This window comes from Hippocampus guttulatus, chromosome 3 (assembly GCF_054856545.1).
Source record: "Hippocampus guttulatus isolate MCC_2025c chromosome 3, RoL_Hgut_1.0, whole genome shotgun sequence".
NCBI lineage: Eukaryota > Metazoa > Chordata > Actinopteri > Syngnathiformes > Syngnathidae > Hippocampus > Hippocampus guttulatus.
The window spans coordinates 26,420,566-26,441,168 of NC_141263.1; the positions used below are offsets into that span (position 1 = coordinate 26,420,566).

General features: G+C 41.7%; 1 protein-coding gene across 3 annotated transcripts in view; it reads left to right on the plus strand.

Annotated features, from left to right (window-relative positions):
• The window catches only part of LOC147208012 (ephrin type-A receptor 6-like), a 42,722-nt gene that overhangs the window by 19,178 nt on the left and 2,941 nt on the right, over positions 1-20,603 (plus strand). For all 3 annotated transcript variants that reach the window (XM_086107751.1, XM_086107752.1, XM_086107753.1), the window contains exons 7-15: positions 6,536-6,691; positions 7,497-7,847; positions 15,980-16,104; positions 16,206-16,368; positions 17,173-17,278; positions 17,975-18,045; positions 19,158-19,283; positions 19,899-20,084; positions 20,211-20,272. In XM_086107751.1, the coding sequence (XP_085963877.1) occupies positions 6,536-6,691; positions 7,497-7,847; positions 15,980-16,104; positions 16,206-16,368; positions 17,173-17,278; positions 17,975-18,045; positions 19,158-19,283; positions 19,899-20,084; positions 20,211-20,272 (1,346 nt within the window). The remainder of the gene's footprint in view (positions 1-6,535; positions 6,692-7,496; positions 7,848-15,979; positions 16,105-16,205; positions 16,369-17,172; positions 17,279-17,974; positions 18,046-19,157; positions 19,284-19,898; positions 20,085-20,210; positions 20,273-20,603) is intronic.

A 20,603-nucleotide genomic window follows, 5' to 3' on the forward strand; every position in this document is an offset into this window, starting at 1 on the left:
CAGCTCACATTTTATTTCCGACGGAAGATGAACCTCTTCTTATGGTCTGACTGAAGAGCTAATGATCATTTTCGACGATAATTATTACAAATCCGGCATTGTTGTGGGGAGGGGGGGGGGGGCTTCATATCTGCCTCAAGTTTTGCTAGACTGAAATCAGTGCCCATGAGGCAAATAGGCGGACGCTTAAGGGCGCCTTGGACTCTCGATGGTGCCAAAAATTGGAACAAAAAGCAAATTGAAATGAATAAAAACAATTCAACAAAGAGGAGCAGCGTGAATTCATATGAAATCAGCGTCAGGATGCACACTGTGCGTCGTCTGTGTTGAGTTCGCTCTTCATTCACTCTGGTTGCTGTATCGTTCGAAATTTATGATGGCTCTGGTGGCACTTTAAATGGCTGATGAATATTAAACTATTCCACGATTGAGCAACAATATTTGAAATGTTGTACTTTTTAGTAAAAAAACAAAAAAAAAACATCAAGAGACAAGAGAAAGGTCAGTTTGTTGCTGCGTTTGGTTTCTCCAAATATATTGCACAAAACACAACTTGTATTTTGGGAGCTGAAACGGTCGTTTAAGTTGGAACAAATTTAAAATATCAATTATTGACATTTTTTTTTTAAGTTGCGTTTAGAACACTGTTCTGTGATTTCATCGATGTGAAACACAGGAAAACCAATTTCCGCTCGAGCAAAACGCAAAACATTTATTTGAACTGCCCAACTTAACATTTTATCGAAGTTCGGTGCCTTGAAATTTTGAGTTCACCCAAGTAGATTTGTTTTTTTTTTGGAAACGTGCAGCTGTCACAATAGCAAGTCACTCACATTATTTGTTTGTAACCAAAGAAATTCAGAAAGTGTTGTATTTGAAATAGTTCTGTGTTATTTGATAAATGAAGGTCAATATTTTAAAAAAAGTGGACTTCCTTTGTTAATGTAGAAGTAAATCGCCGCTTAAAATCTCGCCAAGGGCACCTCTTTGATTGGGGCCACCTTGACCCAAATACAGCACATCCAAAGGCACAATCTTTTCCACAACAAAAATGCCTCCGAGAAACACATTGAGTTGAAGGTTGAATCATGTTTCGCCAGGTTTCGCAATCAAACCCGCACGGCCTTTCTTTCTCTTCTTTGTCTGTGACCCTCAGCACCAGAGGTCAGTTGACCCCGCATAGTTTGCGCTGCGCTCTCTTCGCCCTATTGTGCCGCAAGGCCCCGGATCGATTGGCTCGGATGAGCCATGAGGAAATCGATACGCTCCTCTTAAGTTTTATCTGAGTCATTGTCCATTAAGGTCTGTGTTTACCGCGGCCCGGAACGCCGTCCTCCCAGAACGGAGCATGGCTCATTCCCTCTGAACTCACCATCTGCATATCAAAGGCGGGAGACCAGCGTCAACACGCTTTCTGGCTCCATCTGTTTCTGACAAGCAAAAGCCAAGAGAAAACGTCCAGCTCCCGACATCCATACAACACTTATCAAGCGTGTCATGACATTTGTGCAAATGCGCATGACGAGGGCCTGCAGGTGATCTCGTTTAAGCCGTGTCGCGTCCCTGTCGCTGAAAGTCTCAAGACAGAAGTGTGCGTGTGTGTGTGTGTGTGTGAGTGTGTGTGAGTGTGTTTATATTTCTCTCTCTCTCTCTCTCTCACTCTATCTATCTATCTATATATATATATATATATATAATAACAAATCACTGATCCATTTGTCACTACCTATTTTTTTCAGTTAATGTTCCTAGAAAGGAATACCAATGTAGTCATTTTGCGATTAGTTCCTTTCCGGTTGTATACTCGTTCATAGTTTGAAAGACGTGCACGTTAATGTTCACTTTAGTCGAACTCTTTCTATTCATATGCAATTGTTAAGTTATATGTAGGTGGTCGCACCTCCGGTGAAAAGGTTTTTTAGCCTCTAGAGCAAATTTGCATTTTATTTTATTTATTATTATTATTATTTTTTTTATGAGGCCACTGTTGGTTTGCATTGTGAGGCCATATTTTTGTGGAAATTGCGCCTTTCATGAATAAGAATGCCCTGGCTTATAAAATGCCAAAGAAGTGATAGTGAACAAATTGGATTGAAATTGCTTTCTGAAGGTGATCTTCGTGGCTTCGAGCCGAGTGCAACAAACGGCTGCAAACTCAAATAAATCTGTTTCTCGCCTTTGGCACAAGCTCAAACGTAGGCGCGATCTAACATGCAAGCGAATATGGTTGAATGGTCAGTGACCGGATCAAATTACCAAGTAACTTTTCTCATCAGAAATAAAGACGGGCATGATTTTGACTACGGCTCTCAGGTGCGATACAGATATTTCTCATCATTTACAGTCGATATATTTACTTCTGCAGACTCTGATCTGTCCTTGGGCCTTTAGATTGTCACTTTTCCTATGTGTGTCATCTGGCTTTTGGAATTTGTCTTGTGCAGAGAATTGTGAAATCTCCAAATGAAAATGTACCGAGAGTGCTTTTTGTGTCAAGAAAGTTAGATCGACAGCGACCTCCTGGTAACAAGTTAGACTCTGTATGACGGGCCTTATAAATGCTGCTGCGGTACCTTGGGAGTCCCCAAAGTGAGCAAATATATTCAAAACTTACCATGTCACATTAAGTCGCAGTAACAAGCAATATTTTATTTTGTTATGGCTTCAGAAAAGGTCAAATGTAGATTTTTTTTCGCATTCGATGCAATTGGAACACACTTAGAGGGCTCAGAGGGGATGGAGCCTTTTCTGTTGCTGGTCCCTCTCTCTGGAATGACCTCCCACTGAACATTGGGCAAGCCTCCTCGCTGCCCATCTTCAAAACCCTCCTCAAAACTCACTTGTATTCTTTGGCATTCGACTCAGCATGACTTAGATTTGTTCTTGGTTTTACTGTTTAGTGCTTTCTACCGTCTCTATTACCGATTTGTTTTACTGTTTATTGTGCATGTTAAATTGCTCCATGTACAGCACTTTGTATGCAGCGATGGCTATTTGAAAGTGCTCTATAAATACAGTTGACTTGACTTGACTTGACTTACCGCCTCTGCATCTGCATCTAGCACACATCATCGGTGGTGTAGTTGTTCATTGGCCCGACAGGCAGTGGGAGTTTAGTAACCGTGTGAATGGGAGTGCGAGTGGTTGTCGGTCTCCAGATGTGGCCTTTGATTGACTGGCGACCGGCCGCTCTTTTCGCCCAAAGTCCGCTAGAATGTACTCCAGCTCCCCGTGACCCTAAAAAGAACAAGTGGTGTGGAAAATTCATTGATGGACGTTTATTAGGTCAGTTGGAAGTCATATTAACACCTGCGTATAATGCCCCCCACCCCCCACCCACCACCACCACCATCCTAAAGCGTTGTTTATTCTCTGTACCAATGTATAATACGGTACCCTGATTTTCTGGTATCCATCATTAGCATCTGGTCGCATTTGTGCAAGTGTAAGAAAATATTTTGTGTCATATTAACACCCACGTATAAAACTCCCCACCAATTTAGAATCTTTTTGGGGAGGCAAAGGGGGGGGGGTTTGATTGGTGTGGGGAAATGTGTCATATGCACTGGATTTTAGAGTCATTGTCAGTGAAGCAGAATAATACCAAGAGATGTTAATATGGAGTGTGGTGGGCTGAAAGTGATCATTCAAATTATTATTCACTCATGACTCGAGAAGAAGAAGATTTTTTGGGGGGGGGTTCTTTTTTTTTTTTAGATTTACCATATAACCTACAGTTTATGTGCGATTATTTGCAATATTAGTGGTTGGGAAAAGGAATCACTCCACAATGTTTTTTTTGTCAACTTCTGATGGAAACGGGAAAGGAGAGAGACACGTCAGGAACGTATTAAAAAAAAAATGTGGCAGAGAAAAAGCACATGATAGGAAAGGAGGGCTGGTTGAGACAATGAAGAAAAAAAAATGAGATTGGAGAAATTGGACAAAGGTGTAGTTGGAACGTGTGGTTTTGCAGAATGAGCCTTAAATAAATATTTGGATATATATTTGGAGTAAAAGAGTTTTTAACGTCAGGTTATTATTATGCTAATAGCTTTTTAACGCCCATGAAGACATGAATTATTTTCCGAAATATTGGGAAATGCGAGAGTCTAAACTATTATTTATGCACCCGTTTCACTTTTCAGGGATGAAATAAGCCGCTACCCTAAATAAGATGATAACTACGGCTTGAACCCATTTGTCCGTCTGTCAATCACACTTTTCAGAGAGAATCTTGGCAGCCGTTCCGGTATTTGTGACCGGGTTTGTTCTACCGCGTGTGTCGAAAACATCAGCATCACGGCGGGATGGATATTTGTGGCTCCGAGTAAAATATCCCTGCAATATTCAGATGGACCGCTATGAATTTTACATCAGCTATTCAAGGTCTAGCCTGACTGCGGCGCACGGGCCTTTTATAGACTCCATTATAACGCCTTCTAACAGAAGTTGTCAACAAAAACTTTGGGCTTCCTGCAGCCAAAACATTGTCAGTCTACTCCTCACTACGCCGGGCCATAAAAGAGGAAGGTCCTCAAGGGAATTCACAAAAAAAGTGAGGAACCACATTACCTTTTTAACTGGATGTGTTTTTCCTGCGCAAACCTCATGCGAATGTCCAAACTCTCACTCGGCACTTCTCAAATAGTCATGAATCCCCGCTTCAGTGTCATGCGCAAGCACTGCAGATGTCACTGAAGACTTCGATTCTCCCACACAAACAAATGCAGCAGACTGAATTTGAACTGGATTTTTTTTCCTTTAAAGTACAGTCTAGATTCTTTTCTTTTTTTTTCATTATTATTATTTTTTATTATTAGATTATTATTTTTAATGTCATTTTTTTTTGGGCTTTATATACCAGAATACATTTTTCTCTTATAACACAAGATATGAATCCAGTATAGCCTTTGGGCTTTAATTAAATAGGTTCAACAATACAGAGGTTCAGGGTTTGATACCGGCTCCGGTCTCCCTGTGTGGAGTGTGCATGTTTTGCCCGTGCCTGCGTGGGTTTTATCCGGGTAGTCTGGTTTCCTCTCACATTCCAAAAACATGCATGGCAGGTTAATGGAACCTTGGAAGGCAATTATCTCAATTATCCCGAGGTGTGATTATGAGCATGAATGGTTGTTTGTCTGTGTGTGCCCTGCGATTGGCTGACACCCGGTTCAGGGTGGAATCTGCCCACTGCTCGAAGACAGCTGGGATTGGCTCCACCCCCATCGTGACCCTTTTGAGGGTAAAGCAGATCGGAAAATGGGATGGGTGGTTCAACCATTCTTATATTGGAATATAATAATAATATTATTTTGCCAGATAATAATCTGGCAAAATTTATGTTGAATAAATATCATTCAATCTGGCTTTCCCGTGCTTGAACCTTACGTGTTGTTTGCACCAAATTCTAAACCCTCTTTATTGGTATTCATCAAAGTGTGTCTGGCTTGTACACTTTGACAGTGGAATGCCGACATCCCTCCGGAGTATTCTTGACGTCTGTTGATGTATTTTCCTCCAATAAGAAAAGGATGCGGCTACCATCCCCGACTTGTCTTGTGTGAAAAGAAAATCGATGTGTTTTGAAGGCAAATGAATGCAATGGACTTCAATGGCCAAGTCACTGGATAAGATTCTTTTTCCAACCAGAAGGCAAATTTGTCTGGAACAAGACTCACAAAAAATGAATGTTGCAAAGGAGGTTGGCCAGAGTGTCTTCGGGGAGTGATTTTAAGCAGTCATTCGCAGAATTCCAATTTAACAATGCTGAATGTCAGCAATTTATTCACATTTGAATAGTTTTATTCCATATGCACTGTGACGCAATATAAAATCATAAAGACCATCATTGTCCAAACACACGTGGTTCTTACTGGATGTACTCTACTATACTGTAACTCTTTACTCTTTATTTGAAAGGAATGCTTCTTGAATCTAAATCCAGCAAAGCTCCGAGGTCTGTAGACTCTGGTCGATTAGTGGAGCCCAGGTTTCAAAGCAAACACGGTGATGTGGCATTTCACTGTTACGCTGCACACAAATGGAATACTGTAATTTGTCAACAGAAGTGAAGTCAGCCCTAAGATTAAATGCTTTTAAATCCATGTTAAAAATGATGCCCACCCACAAATAGTTTTGATTAAGTTCTTTTCATATTTTTGTTGTCATTTGAATTAGCTATCTTTGTTGCCCTTGTTTTGACAATGGATTCAGCTGCTTGTGCTTTGGCTGTGTGAAGCACATTGAGATGAAATGTGTTATATAAATAAAGTTGCCTTGCATTTGCTCTTGCCTGTAAATTGTCATCAATCAGAAGGGCTTTGTGTACAGTAGGTCCCTTCAAGTAACTTTTTGAAATCTGACGGTGAGAGTGATGTCTATACAGTGCAGTTTGTGCTGCGTAACTTGTTTAATGGGCAACTAAATAAAATGTAAAAAAAAAAAAAAAAAAAAAGACCAAATTCAAGAGTTTTTTTTTTAAGGACATTTTCTGTTTTGATGGATTTTCCTTTCTGCGTCTCCCTTTTTCCAGCTTGTAAACCCAGTTTCTTCAAGCCCATTGCTGGGAACGTGAAATGCTCCCAGTGTCCTCTCCATAGCTCCAGCCACGACCAAGCCGCCACCATGTGCCACTGTGAAAAAGGCTTCTACAGGGCCAACAAGGACCCCTCAACCATGGCTTGTACAAGTAGGTACAGCTGAAATAGTTGCAAAACAGTTGTCTTCTTCTTTTCATAACCGCCCTTTCCATTGCAATAACGCCTCCCTCCATTTGCTTCACGTTTGTGTTTTTCACGTCCGTTTGACATGGCTCCGATTGTGAGCAATGCAACCAATGCGGCTTCATCATAGCCCTCGCAGGTTTTAATGTGTTTTTGTAATTGGCACCCACGGTGCTGGAATAAAATCCTGAAGCTTCTGACCACCACCCACCAACTCACCCACACATGGCACTAAAATATGCGCTCACCGCTTTAGTTGTATTCACGTTGCCAAATCAGATACTTCATCACCAAGTAAGAAGGTTCACACGTGTCTTGCTCGGTGTAAAATTAGACCGCTTGTTGCTCAAAGGCCTTGCTTTGTTTTATTTTGTGCGCGTGAGTAGTTGGGTACAAGAACCTCCTCTGCGCATCACTTTTAAACTGTTCCTGTAAACACCTTCCCACTTGAAAGAAAATGTTCAAAGTAGTTTCCGAAAGAAAAAAAAAACCTGTATTGCAGCTTGTTTCCTCATGATAGTCACTCTTGAAGGGCGATCTCGCTCCAGTTTTTGCCTCTTAAGTTGTAAGTGCATTGACTGACAGTGTAATGGTTAACCGTCATCAGACTTCAGTGATCGTGCCAATAGGAATGTTTTCTGTCTGTAGGGTGCCTTTTGCTAACAGCTCTCAATGGCACCGAACGGGAAAATTGGTTCAGGAAGTTGTCGCGACAACATGCACAGCTCTCGCGACACGTTGTGATATTACATCTTGTCTTTCTCTTGGCAGGGCCTCCATCGGCACCCAGGAACCTGGTGTCGTTAATCAATGACACGGCCCTTTTCCTGCAGTGGATGCCTCCGAGTGACACAGGAGGCCGCAGCGACATCACTTACAATGTCCTATGCCAGCGCTGTGACGGCGACGGTGACAGCGGCGGCGGGATGCAGTGCGATCCATGCGAGCCAGACCTGAGATTCATCCCGCGGCCACTGGGTCTGACTGGGATTTCGGTGGCCATACTCGATTATGCCACACCGGCCAACTACACTTTCATTGTGGAGGCTGTGAATGGTGTGTCCGGGCTTGGCATAGCCGCACGTGCGCTGATCAACGTCACTGTCAATACCCACCAAGCTGGTGAGTGTCTCTTTTGACTCAGCGACGAAACCTTGGGACTGTCTTCAGTACAGTTCAAGCTCGTGGTTGTATAATTTCCATTGCCTTGTTTGAGATCCATTACTTGAGAACTGTATGATATGCTTTGCATGGACAATTGGTGGAGCATTTGTTTGGGGGCGGGACTACATAGTGGCCACCCATTGTCACTCTCTGGCCACTCCCCCGGCCACTCCCACACCTCGGGGAAAATGTTTATTTGTGATATTTCTGCCATTTTCACATGGATCCAATATTATTAAATGCTTGGCCACATTTTTTTATTAAAGATTAATATCATATTTATAGAATAAATATACAATTTATCTGAATCTAAAGCATCTGTCTTGAGGTAATGGAATTGTTACAGTCAGCATCAATCAAAATCATTTCTCCCACACCCGAGCAAGCAAACAACATTGGCTGAGAAATCATTGTTTATCATACCATCCACAGTCACGGTTTCATAAGACGCCCACATATACCACTCAAATAATACAAGCAGGTACAAATCTAAGTGAAAAGTTACACTTAGTTTAACAAAAAATTAAGAGATTTTATTGGAAAGTAAAAATTAGGATGGTGGGATTAAAAAAAAGTGATACACTTTTCAATTCAACAGGGTATAACACAATGTATGTTTGGAAAAAATCAGTTTTCAAACTTGTCATTCTCACACGAATGTATCAGAATCCTTTCTTTTGTAAATAATCCTTCTATATCATTGCCAAAATGCTCAATGCGCGTTCAAGATCAATTAAAATATTCCTCATTGGGTGTAATACAAATGTGGCCGCAAAACTGGGTCGCCATTTTAGGTAGCCGAGAAATCACAATTATGAATATTTATGTTCAAATCTTTGGCGTGACATATGTCGCCATTAGTGCTGGCAGACATTTACGTATTTGTTGTGGAGTCGTAGTTGGTCTCTTGAGCTTTCATGTTTTCGTTAGCGGAGGTTGCGGTTTCTGTTTTGTGCCGTTCATGTCAAAAGGTGAAGCCCATTTTGGCGCTTGGCTCGGCCATTTTGACGGTGGACTTTGTCTTCATTTGCAGATCCCCGCTGATCTGAGGTCATCTGCAGTGTGCAATCCTCACTGGTGCTTTGTCTTGGCCTTGAATTAGGAACCCAAAGTTCACTGGAAATTTGAACTCTCTTTTCTGTGGGGACAAATATAGATTGAATAATTGATAGATCAGCATAAACTGCGGAAAAGCTGGAGAGTTGATGAATAAATTATGAAGGGTGCATATACAGCACGTGTGCTCATACCTTTCCCCTTTTGATTGTGCAAGAAAGTCAGGGCAGGGATAACATTGCTGTTGCAATTAAAATGCCTTTTTTGTCTCAAAGTCAAAAAGAGTCTTTTTCCAACTTCTCCTTTTGTAGTAATTAGGCAGCACTGGAAAAAAAAAAAGATTGCCAAAATGAGGGTCTCCCGACTCTCCCTTTGGCTGAGAATTTGGTCAACCGGGAGGAGCTCGAGGGTTGAGCCGCTGCTTCTTCGCCATCCAGAGAAGTCAGATGAGGTGGCTCGGGGATGTGATCAGGATGTTGCCCAGATGCCTCCCTGCATGGTGAGGTGTTCCAGTCATGTCACCGGAGAGAGTACAGAATGTCTTCATGTTGGCATGGGAACGCCTCAAGATCCTCTGGAAAAGCTGAACGAAGTGGCCGGGGATAGGAAAGTCTGGTTTTCTTTCCTGCTAAACCCGCTGCCACTGTGGACCGACCCTCGATAAGTGGAACAAAATGGATGGATGGATGAATCGGATGGATTAGCCAAGTTTGTTTTAAACAGCCACAAAGACAAGAGTCATGTTACATTTCAAGCATCCATCCATCTGTCCATCCATCCATAGCCAATCCCAGCTAACCATTACGATGAGGCGAGTACACTCTGGATTGTTGTACTGCATATTTATATCAGCTTTAGGAATGATCCAATTCTTTCACGAAAAAAAATATACCGTACCACGTTTCCAATTGTCCTGAGTTTGCCCTTTTAAGATGAAGGCGCATGTTTATGAGTTAGTATTTTTCCAAGCTGAAATGTTCTGCTATTGGGTTGTCATCATGTGGAAACCAGATGTCAGGTATGTTATGTGTGTCACAAACCATCCTGAGGCCACCAGACTGGCAGGAGGAAGTTGCGATGCAAAATAATCTCTGGAGAGGTGAAGCGGCCCGGGGGGGGTGTTCCCATTAGGGTGCCGAGAAAGGATTAACTTGTCAAACTGCCTCTTCTCAATTGACATACTGTACGTGCACACACACACACACAAACGCACACACACACACACACGCACGTGTGTTCAGGCATTGACACCTTCTGCGCTCACCACCTACAGTCTTGCATGAGTAGTAAGACAGCAGCCCACCTGCTTTCTATATTAGCATACCATATATATATATATATATATATATATATATATATATATATATATATATATATATATATATATACACACACACACACACACAAACACTTGATTTTATATGGAATCAATATCTATTCGCTAGGTGAAAATGAAAATCAGTTGAAAGTTGTTTCATTCCATTATTGAAAGTTTGTGAAATGATTTTCAGTTCAACCAAGAGAAATGAAAATGATCGAGATGAGAGAATTAAAGTGTAATTTATATTTGAATATGACAGCAGGAAGAAGTGGATGATATTGTCTTATGAATTCGGTTCTTGCAGTGTGATGAAGGTTGGTTCCCCGGAAGCTTGACACTGGACTGAAAGAGGATAGCCAAAGAAATCTTTATGAGGGAGAAGGTGGCGGCGACATATCTGTGTAGTTGAGTAGTGTAGTATCTGTGCCAAAAATGAAATATTCAATTTTATAAATGGTAAATAGAGTGCTCTTATATAGTGCTTTAGCTACACCATATGTTCTCCAAAGCAGCTACGTCAATCAACAGAAAGTTTTTGGGGGACCCTTTTTTTTTAAAGTTTTAAATCCAATGATGTTCTGTAGTACCAGCTAGCTAGCGCCAAGCTAACCTGGGATGGTTTGTTTCTCCGTTCCAAAGTATAAGTTAGCAAGCTCCCTTCATGCTAGGTAACACAAGCCAACTGTGAAGTAATGACAAAGTTGTTGGTACACTGCCTGGATGGGCTTTATTAACTGATTGCTGGAACAGTTTAATTTAATGTTCATTAGCCGGCTAATGTGCAAACGCTTCCTGGTGTCACTCTCGAACACCACGTATCACACAACGCTGTGTAGCCCTCATATACGCGCATATATCATATCAGTCACCAATCAAACATATTCCTGAGTTAAAAATGCGCTTGTAACATCACAATGGAAGGGAAAACTTTTAGTTGTTTGTTTTTTTTCTATGTTTTGCGGCAACCCAATGAAAGGGGACAGTTACTTTGGTAACCTTTCCTAGAGTTGAGTCAAGTGAAACTTGACATGTTTGGAAAGAATCCAGAAAAAAAAAAGAATTACACAAGACACAGACCAGTGACAGTTTGACAAGTGTTCTTGATTCCAGAGGGGTGATGTGTCTGATCTGGCTCTCCGACGCGGTCAGCATACTAAAAATGCAGACGTGTCGCGTGTAGCTTCTGCAAGCAGCCACACGAACCGGACGCGCCGAGTGAAGGCAACAAACAAACGACAAAAATAGTCCCCATTTGCATATATATATGCCCAGCTATGATTCAAACGCGGTGCAAAGTTTCACGGGTTTCTTTTTTATTTCCCTTGGCTTATTAGGTTGATGGCTTTAGGTGAGACACGGACACTTCTCAATGCATCAGTGCAAGGAGAGAGTGCAGGACAATCGCTTGAACGCATTCAACAGTGAACTGCACTCCGCTTCTAAATATACTTCCGTTATTGCTCAGCAAAGCGTTATCCAAGCTTTATTCAACCCTCAAATTTCACCGCGCTGCCAAGGGGCGCGCAGTAGCACAGGCGGCGGAATCATCGCTCCGTTTATGTATTTAAACAAGTCATGATGTGGATGAAAACATATGAATTGCTCTCTGTCCAGAATAGTTGTTGAATTAAAAATGACACACATCAACTCTTTTAAGAAGTAGAATAAACATGATTACATGGATTAAAAAAAAAAAAGCTACAGACAAGAATATGAAATAATGTTTCAGCACGAGCTATAAAATAAGAAGCCCGGTGTGCATCCCGCGCATTCACACCTGCGCTGCAGCTGCCCACGTGAGTTCACAGCCCTCAAGATGCACGCTTATCCCAGGTGGGAACCAGGCCATTCATAGCCAGTGTAATATTAAACGTGGCCAAAGTTTCAACTAACAAGGTCATGCATGCATTTTTTTCTGTCGTCTGCATATTGCTTTTTTTACCTTCTTCTCAGCATAATGCGTTGTCCTTACGAGGGGGATTTTCTTGCTTTTGCTCATGGCGCTCCCGCTTATCTCTGGTGGGCTCGCTTCTGTTTTCATCTTCCTTCCTTTGGGAATAAGGCCGACATCTATTTATATGCTCAGATACTGTAGAGATCCAACCCTCATGGGACCATCTTCACAGCTCTCCCAGCTTCCCTTCTCCGCTTCTTCTTCCCTCTCCACCTCCTGTCCTTTCCGTATATTGTCACTATTATCTCCATCTATATACTGTGCTGGAGGTGACTATTTCATTTATTCTCACATCGTTTGGCATCTTTTAAGCTTGACTAAACTCGTCTTTCAGGTTTCCGCTACTCCCACTCGTGCTGCCGACGAGTCCTAAAATGGCGATAAATGGGTGCTCATCAATGAAGGAGCTTGTCGGACAAACACCCGAATCTATCTGAACAGCGTTTTCCCACATCTTATTTCCATTTTATTGCAATCATGTCGTAGTCCACAATACATTTCAGATATCCAAAACGTAGATCCCTGCATCACTATCTGTTCCAGGAGGCCCCCACCTCATGCATGGAAGTGAATTTTCAAAATGAGCACACTCACTGAGAAATGAAGAGAAGTGATAAGAAATTTGACAACGTCCATCCCAAGTAGAGTGCGTTATCTTGCCCCGTAACTCACTTCTCTCTCGAGTTGCATGGAAAATATTTTTTTCGAAGCAACATTCCAAAACCTCCACAGAGCGAAACATTTCCAATTTAAAGTGTGGGCGATATGTATGCATGGTGATACATTCATAATAGTTCTCTGCATTGAGAGATCCCCTCTGGAAGTCTGGATTTTGGCAGGGAACCTCCTCCTCCTCCACCAAGCGGTGTGAGCTATGCATTTTTATTGAGCCAGACACACTGAAAATCACTGCATTGGCTTAGTTCAGCATAACCGTGATGGCTGATGCACCTGCCTAGAGGATGAGAGGTCTTATCTCGCAAATGTTGCATCTTGTGGCCGTATTTACTTGAGTCGTGGTCACTCGTATTTTGTTCCAAACAATACGGAAAACAAATATGTGCAGGTGGTCGTGGCGACGGGCTAAATGATTCTGATAGGTTTGTATGCATATTCTGTTTGGAGATTCCTGCGCTTCTGTCGCGCTCTAAATTGTCCATCGGTGGCTGTGACTGGCTGTCTGTTGTTGTTTTTAAGTCAGCCTGCAAGCCGCCTGTCACCCTTTCCCCCTCGTAACCTTGCAGTGCCTTAGCAGCATAGCAAACGGGGGGGGGGGACATGGACGTGAAAACGATATCGGAAATAATTTCCTGCCACCCCTCCACATACAACTATGATATTCCATTGTGCGTCATGTTTGCCTACAGCGGCCTGCAGTTTTCAAAGAAAACATGATCACAAACATCCCGCCCAGCGTCACAACCAAACGACAATGTGAAATCTGTTCTCATTAGCAACTGATTAAAATAAAAGATCTCTTAGTGGGAGCAGTTATTTCCCTCAGGATGGGATTATATTTGAAAAAGGCACAGCAAAAAGAAAATGAGACTCAGTCAACTTCAGTGTTGTCTTCATCCTCGTCTAAAGTGGTCAGAATAGGAGTTAAATGCAAATAAATGATGCCGTCTGATGATGCATAACACGGGGACACATTTATTTTCATCTCAAAATGCTCCGAACGCACAATTTGGGACGTGATGTTGATATTGCATAATTTGTTTTGACCTGTTTGCGGTGCATTCGGCTAGCCTAAAATGTTGGAGAGACGAGGCAACTCATCCACCGACCAAAAAAACTGAAATTTAATTTCACATATGAACCACGTTGCCAATGTAACCAAATAATAGTTTTATCTCATTTTTGCACCTTTGTGTTGAGGGTGTTCCATTATTTCTGACTCGATACTGCGTGTTCTCCTGACCACCTTTTTCCACAGCAGGAAGGCTGTGTGTTACCACGAATACGAGACATCAGAAAATGTACGAGTCATCGGCCCTTGCAACGCAAACAGAGAATAGTGAACCAACCGCTTTGCTTTCTGTAAACTTCCCCTTTTGGCGGGAATACGTTTGTTGTTTCTATCAACTCTGTCATTTAAAATGGAAGAAAGCTTGATTTGTCACATACTGAATAGTTCTCATTTTTGAAAGTTACTTTGTAGCTACAAACCGTACACGAACATCATTTTGCACCTTGGCCATGACTTTTGCGGCAGTCAGCATCCGACTTCTACATTCCGTTCTCGCTGCCCCCCTCCGCTGCCCCCTCCGCTAGATTTGACTTAAAATAGCTGCAGCGGTGTAGCTGCTGAACTGTGAAGCATCCTGTAGGGGTTGAGTTGCTGCTCGAAAATCTTGGTTTCATGACAAGATGTGAAGTAGCGTCTGCTTGCGACTTAGTGCGATGCGTCACCTCTCTCAAGAGCTGATTTGTGGCTTTTGGCCTTTTACATCTTCGAGGTCATCTCCGGCTGGAAATGATGAGGACTCTTTAAGGATGCCACTCCAAGCCTGAATTTGCATTCAAGTAATAAACTCCTGAATGGCACTTGCTACCTTTAGCAAGACTGCACTTGGATCTTTTAGTTTGCTTCTATTTACTGAGGGGTTTATGAATAATTGATGGTAAATATTTGGTTCTCATCAAGAACGTCTTTGCTTCTATTCCTGCATCTTAGTTAAAAAAAAAAAATCACAAAAAGTAAATGTTGACAACAGTCACAGCAGGTGTGCTGTACTTAGCAAACTATGTTGTCTTCGGCAGACAAGTGAGTATTTATGTTTTGTCCACTGAAAAAAAATGGTGTGTTGAATTTAATTAATTTTATTTGGTTAAGAGGGTGAACAAAGTCAAATTATCTGGATTTTGATTTTTTTTCTTTTAAGCAGATGTATATAGTCTATGTCAGGGGTCAGCAACCCAAAATGTTGAAAGAGCCATATAGGACCACCCAGGATCTGGAGCCAAATGATTTTATTTTAGGCAAGCATTCGACGAAATAAAGTTTAGTAAATTCGACACATCTTTTTTTTTCAGTGTATGTGCCAGCGGCACTTTTTCTTTATTAATTTACTCAATTTTATTTTGTAGACTGGTTGCACCAAAGAAAACCATCTGGATTTTGATATTTTTGTAGAGCCTATGTAAAATAAAAAATAAAAAAAAGATCTGGAACCAGATGATTTTATTGCGTGCAAACGCTTGATGAAATAAAGTTGAGTCAAATCTTTTTTCCAGTGTATGTGCCAGCGGCACTTTCTTCAGTGTATTTGTGTGTGCATTTATTTTCGATTCATGAAACTCATTTCTTTCTTTCTTTTTATGATATCTGAAGAGGCTTCAGAAATGCTGTGGTGAAAACACCTCTCTAAAACCCTTTAGAGTCCACTTCAATCAATGAATAATATCTGATGTGGGCTTCTTTCGACATGTTTGCAGACTCCAGTCGGTTTTCTTGCTTTAGATGTGTTCTTTATACTTTTTGTCAATATTGACTACAGTACATTTGTGCTTATGTTTGACGTATATCAAATTGGTATATCATGCCAAACATTTAAGACAGCTTCACTCAAGTCAAACCGGTCAACCGAATGATTTCATTTAAAAAGGGTGAGATCGGTGGTGAAAGTGCTGGCATGTCGAGTGATGGGTACACCTTGTAAAGAATAGTACGGTTAAATATAACCCCGACGGCTGAATGTATCGCTCGCCCGGTAGCAGGAGCAGTTGTGTCATCTCCGTGGTCCCTCGGGTTCTTAGGTCCTGCTCTGGTGGGTGTCATCAAGAAGGACTGGTCCTCTGAGAACAGCATCGCCCTCTCCTGGACAGAAGAGGAACATCCACCGTTAGACATTATCGACTATGAAGTCAAATACTATGAAAAGGTGATTCGATTGTCTATTTTGCACTCTATACTTGCTGGACAGTTTATTTTGTTGATATACAGTATATTTTTCTCTCTGCGTTTGTTTCCTGCGTTTTTTAGGAACAAGAGCAGCTGAGCTACTCGTCTACACGAACTAATAATCCGAGCGTGGTGGTCACAGGGCTCAGACCCTCGAGTGTCTACGTCTTCCACGTGCGCGCCCGAACAACCGCTGGCTACACCGCATACAGTTCCAACTTTGAGTTCTCTACTTCAGCCGAAGGTAGGATTCAACAACCGGTGAAAGTCACTGCGGACAATTTATGGCCATTCAACTGTATGGGTCAGTGAAACCCATCAGTGCTTCTTCGAGCATGATCCATTTCTTTAGCATGATTGTAAACTCGAAACTCCATTCAACGTGGGCTGCTATACTTGAAATCGTTTCCAGGGATATATAGTGCTCTCTTGAATCTAAAAGGGAACTATCAAAAGATGCGAAACTTCCTTCGGGATATTCTTTATATATACATTTCCATATCTGTGATAAACACTCCCGCACTCGCCACAACGTTATGTAAATTTGCAACGCGAGAGCAAGTACGAGAACTGTCCAAAAATAGTACGGACAGGACCGTGATGTCTTGTATTTTCGCTATATTTTAGGGGTTGTATTATTATTATATATTTTTTTGTGGTTTAGAACTGCACCATATAAATTCCTAACATCTGTTCCAATCATGAAACTACACTGAAAAAATTTGGTTTTTTTTGTGTGTGTGTGTATTGAATTTACTCCATCTGAATTCGCCAAGCGGTTGCACAAAAATCAGATCACCTGGATCCAGATCAACTTTTTCAGTCGATTATTCATCTACTTCAAAAATGTATCTGGATTCAGATTATTTGATTTTGTGTGACCGCTGGATGATATAAAATTGAGAAGTTCAACCGACCATTTTTTTTTCTGTGTAAATTTTATGAAACTCAAAACGTGAACATATACATTAAAAAAATGCTCCGTTTAATTGACTCCATTTTATTTTGTCCAGTGGCTGCAACCTTTTATTCGTTTCTTTTTATTCAGATCCTGATGTCGCCGATCAGGGTCAAGTGTTGGTTGTTGTCACCGCATCGGTTGGCGGATTCTCACTCTTGGTCATTCTCACCCTCTTCCTCCTCATTACTGGACGGTGAGACACTTCATGGCTCTTACCTGCGCACACGCACACGCACACACACACACACACACACACACACACACACACACACACACAGTCACACAGGCGGTGTAGCGCTGCAACCAGAAGTCTCCTAATGGACTCTCTTTTTACCACCAAGCAGGCACCCTTATTTTACAAATGACTGAACAAATTTTCTGCTTAATTACTCAGCATGTAATGCAGCAACCAGCCATTCGATCCGTTCCATTAACTCCCCCTGGTTAGCGCAGATTCGTGTTATTATTGAGCCTCTGGTTCGCAGAGTTTTGCCATTAGCCGCAGTTCATAGTAAACAATGAAAAATGGCCAAGGAACAGTCAATAATGTTGTTCAACTTTAGTTGTCTACCCCGGGGTGTAATCTGAGTTGACAGTCTTCTTCAACTTGACCCTCCTGCAAATAAAGGCAATTCGAACTTGTTTCACTTCACAGTTGATACAGTTTGAGGTAAAATAGTACCCAAATCAAAACTGCTCGCCAAGTATCTGCTATTGTAGGATTTGGCGTTTTATTATTTGCTTGAAAATGAACAACAGCCAAATGCCAAAGTGCGAGGGAAGTAGAAGCTTGGTGACTTGTTGAGAAACCGAGAGGACGCAACACGTGCGCTATCCTCACTTTGCGTGCGTTGTTGCATTCGGTCAGTAAATGTGTTCACCCTCACAGGTGTCAGGGGTACATCAAAGCCAGGATGAAGTCACAGGAAAAGAGGAGGAAGCGATTCCGTAGTGGCCACGGTAATCATCTCCTGAGCTTGTATTATTTTGTTTCTGAAGTACAAGTTTGTTTGTTTCACTTTTACCGGGCTACTTTTTCTTCCCATTTTTTCCATTTTTCAGCCCACTTGATTTTCCCTTGGCTTTGGTAATGTGTTCCATGATAAAAGTTTCTTCCAGTGAAGGTTTAAATCTGAAATCTGAGTTTTGCGCAGTGCACCTCCTCTCCATTTTCTGAAACTTGCACTGAATAAAGATGGTCAGAAAGGTAAACATTAAAAGGAAGATCCGATTGCTGCAAAGTCCTGTTTTTGAGCAGAAAATGAACAACAAATTGGTATGGTTGTTGTTTGATGACTAAATTGTGACAAGAACTCCTCATTTCGGCTTCCATTTTATTTTTCCCTTGTGTAAGGGTTTCAGCCATAATGTGTTTTGTTTCGTTTAAAAAAAAAAAAAGCTTCTGTTACATCACCAAGTACAGTCACCCTGAAAACACAGTTAACGTTATGAACTGGAATGTGTAGGTTAGAAGCCCGCAAATCCTTACAATTTGAACGGACACCGTTTTAAAGTCTGCAGATGACTTTTTGATACAAGGCGGCACGTGCGCTACTACCTGCTGGACAGATTCCGTTCTCTGCTGAGGCATACCTGACAGCCTTATTGTAATTTTTTTTTTTTTTGCATTCCTCTTTGCATTTTTCACCCTGTTATTGTTCTCCACACTACTTGCACGACCGCAGAAACATTTCACAATATTAATAAGACAAATACATCACCCAGGTTTGCTGAGATGAACAATGTTTCTTGGCGCAGCCTCAAATGAACTCATTCAGTACCAGCCAATTCTGGACCAAGTCTGAAAAGACGTTTAAATACGTCTTTGGGAGTGAATGAGTTAAGGTCGAAAATTAACTTGTCTGACTGCACAATAAATAACTCAAATGGGTAAGACAAATCGGGTGAAATGTCGTGTTCTAAAACGTGTGATTTTTGCCACTGACAAGTTTTTCAAATCCAGTCTTGACGTTTTCAATCTCAAGTAATTTACCGTACTTTTGACATATCCTTTGTTCACATGATGTCATTGTTACATAAGTGCCAAGTTTGTGTGTTTCTTCTCCTACCAGTTCCATTCTCCGGGATCAAGACGTATGTGGATCCAGACACGTATGAGGACCCCACTCAGGCCGTGGAGGAATTTGCCAAAGAGATCGACCCCTCATCCATATGCATCGACCGCGTGATTGGCACAGGTGAATGTAGAAATTGTCGTCCACCCATACCGGGAGTACTAAATTATTGACCAAGTTCTGTATAATCATATACTGTGTATACAGTTGTACTGCATACAAAATGACCCTTGCCTACCCAAAGGCGTATTGCACAAAAATGCCGGCAAAGATGTAAAAAGGGCAACAAAAACCCGGCAACACGTCATCAACAATCAACATCCTTTTTTATATGGAATAAAATTTGCACACACAAACACACACCGATACAAAATATTGGCAATGCCAGTTACAAATATGCAGACAAAACATTTTTCAATGGCTACAATGTAAATAATAATGATAAAATGAATTGAGCTGTAATTTATGATAAAGCTCTTCCATTAATCCACTTTTTTTTTCTCCGTGAACACAGCACCATCTGCCGGGGAAGGTTTGCCACTCACAGCTCTTTTTTTGGAGCAAATTTGGATCAATGCGTCAAATGACAATAACGTTGACAACCCACTTCAAACAAATGCACTTTTTCTGTGTTCGTGGTTAGCGAGTCTGTCTCGCAGTCGTGAGGTCTTTCAAGGATTCAATATCAGCTCAGGCTATCCGGTGCATGACACGTTTTCATCTCAACTGCTCCCGAAGGGGAATTTGGAGAGGTCTGCAGTGGTCGTTTGCGCATCCCTGGAAGGCTGGACATCGCCGTGGCCATCAAAACCCTGAAAGGCGGCTATATGGAGCATCAGAGGCGAAACTTTTTACGCGAAGCGTCCATCATGGGACAGTTTGACAGCCCCAACATCATCAGACTCGAGGGAGTGGTCACCAAAAGTAAGATGCTGGCCTGCTTCTCTGTCTCCCGATGAACATTTTACAGTACACGTATATGTCTTGATAGGTATTTTCTAATTAACCTTCGGAACTGCCTTGACTTTCATACCGCCTCTATTTCCACAGGCAGACCTGTGATGATAGTGGTGGAGTACATGGCAAATGGAGCGCTGGACTCTTTCCTACGGGTTGGAATCTACTCTCACATAATATATTCACAGTATTCACAAAAGATTCGGAATATTTGGGCTTTCAGGTGAAATTTCAGGACGAGCCTAAAATGCGTTCAACCTTTTATAGGTTTTTACATGTTAAATGTTTGAGTTCTTTTTGCACAAGTTGCTGCTCTCTAATGGGGAGCTCAACGGCAAAATTCACAACAGGCGTTTGATTCTTGAATCGACCAATAAATGTCCCGGTTCAATTCGGGCCTTGCCGTTGTGATGCTTCAAACGGGACATTCCTAGACAGAAGTGGCCACTGAGTTTAGAGTGTCAGAGTGTCATCACCAAGTTGCAA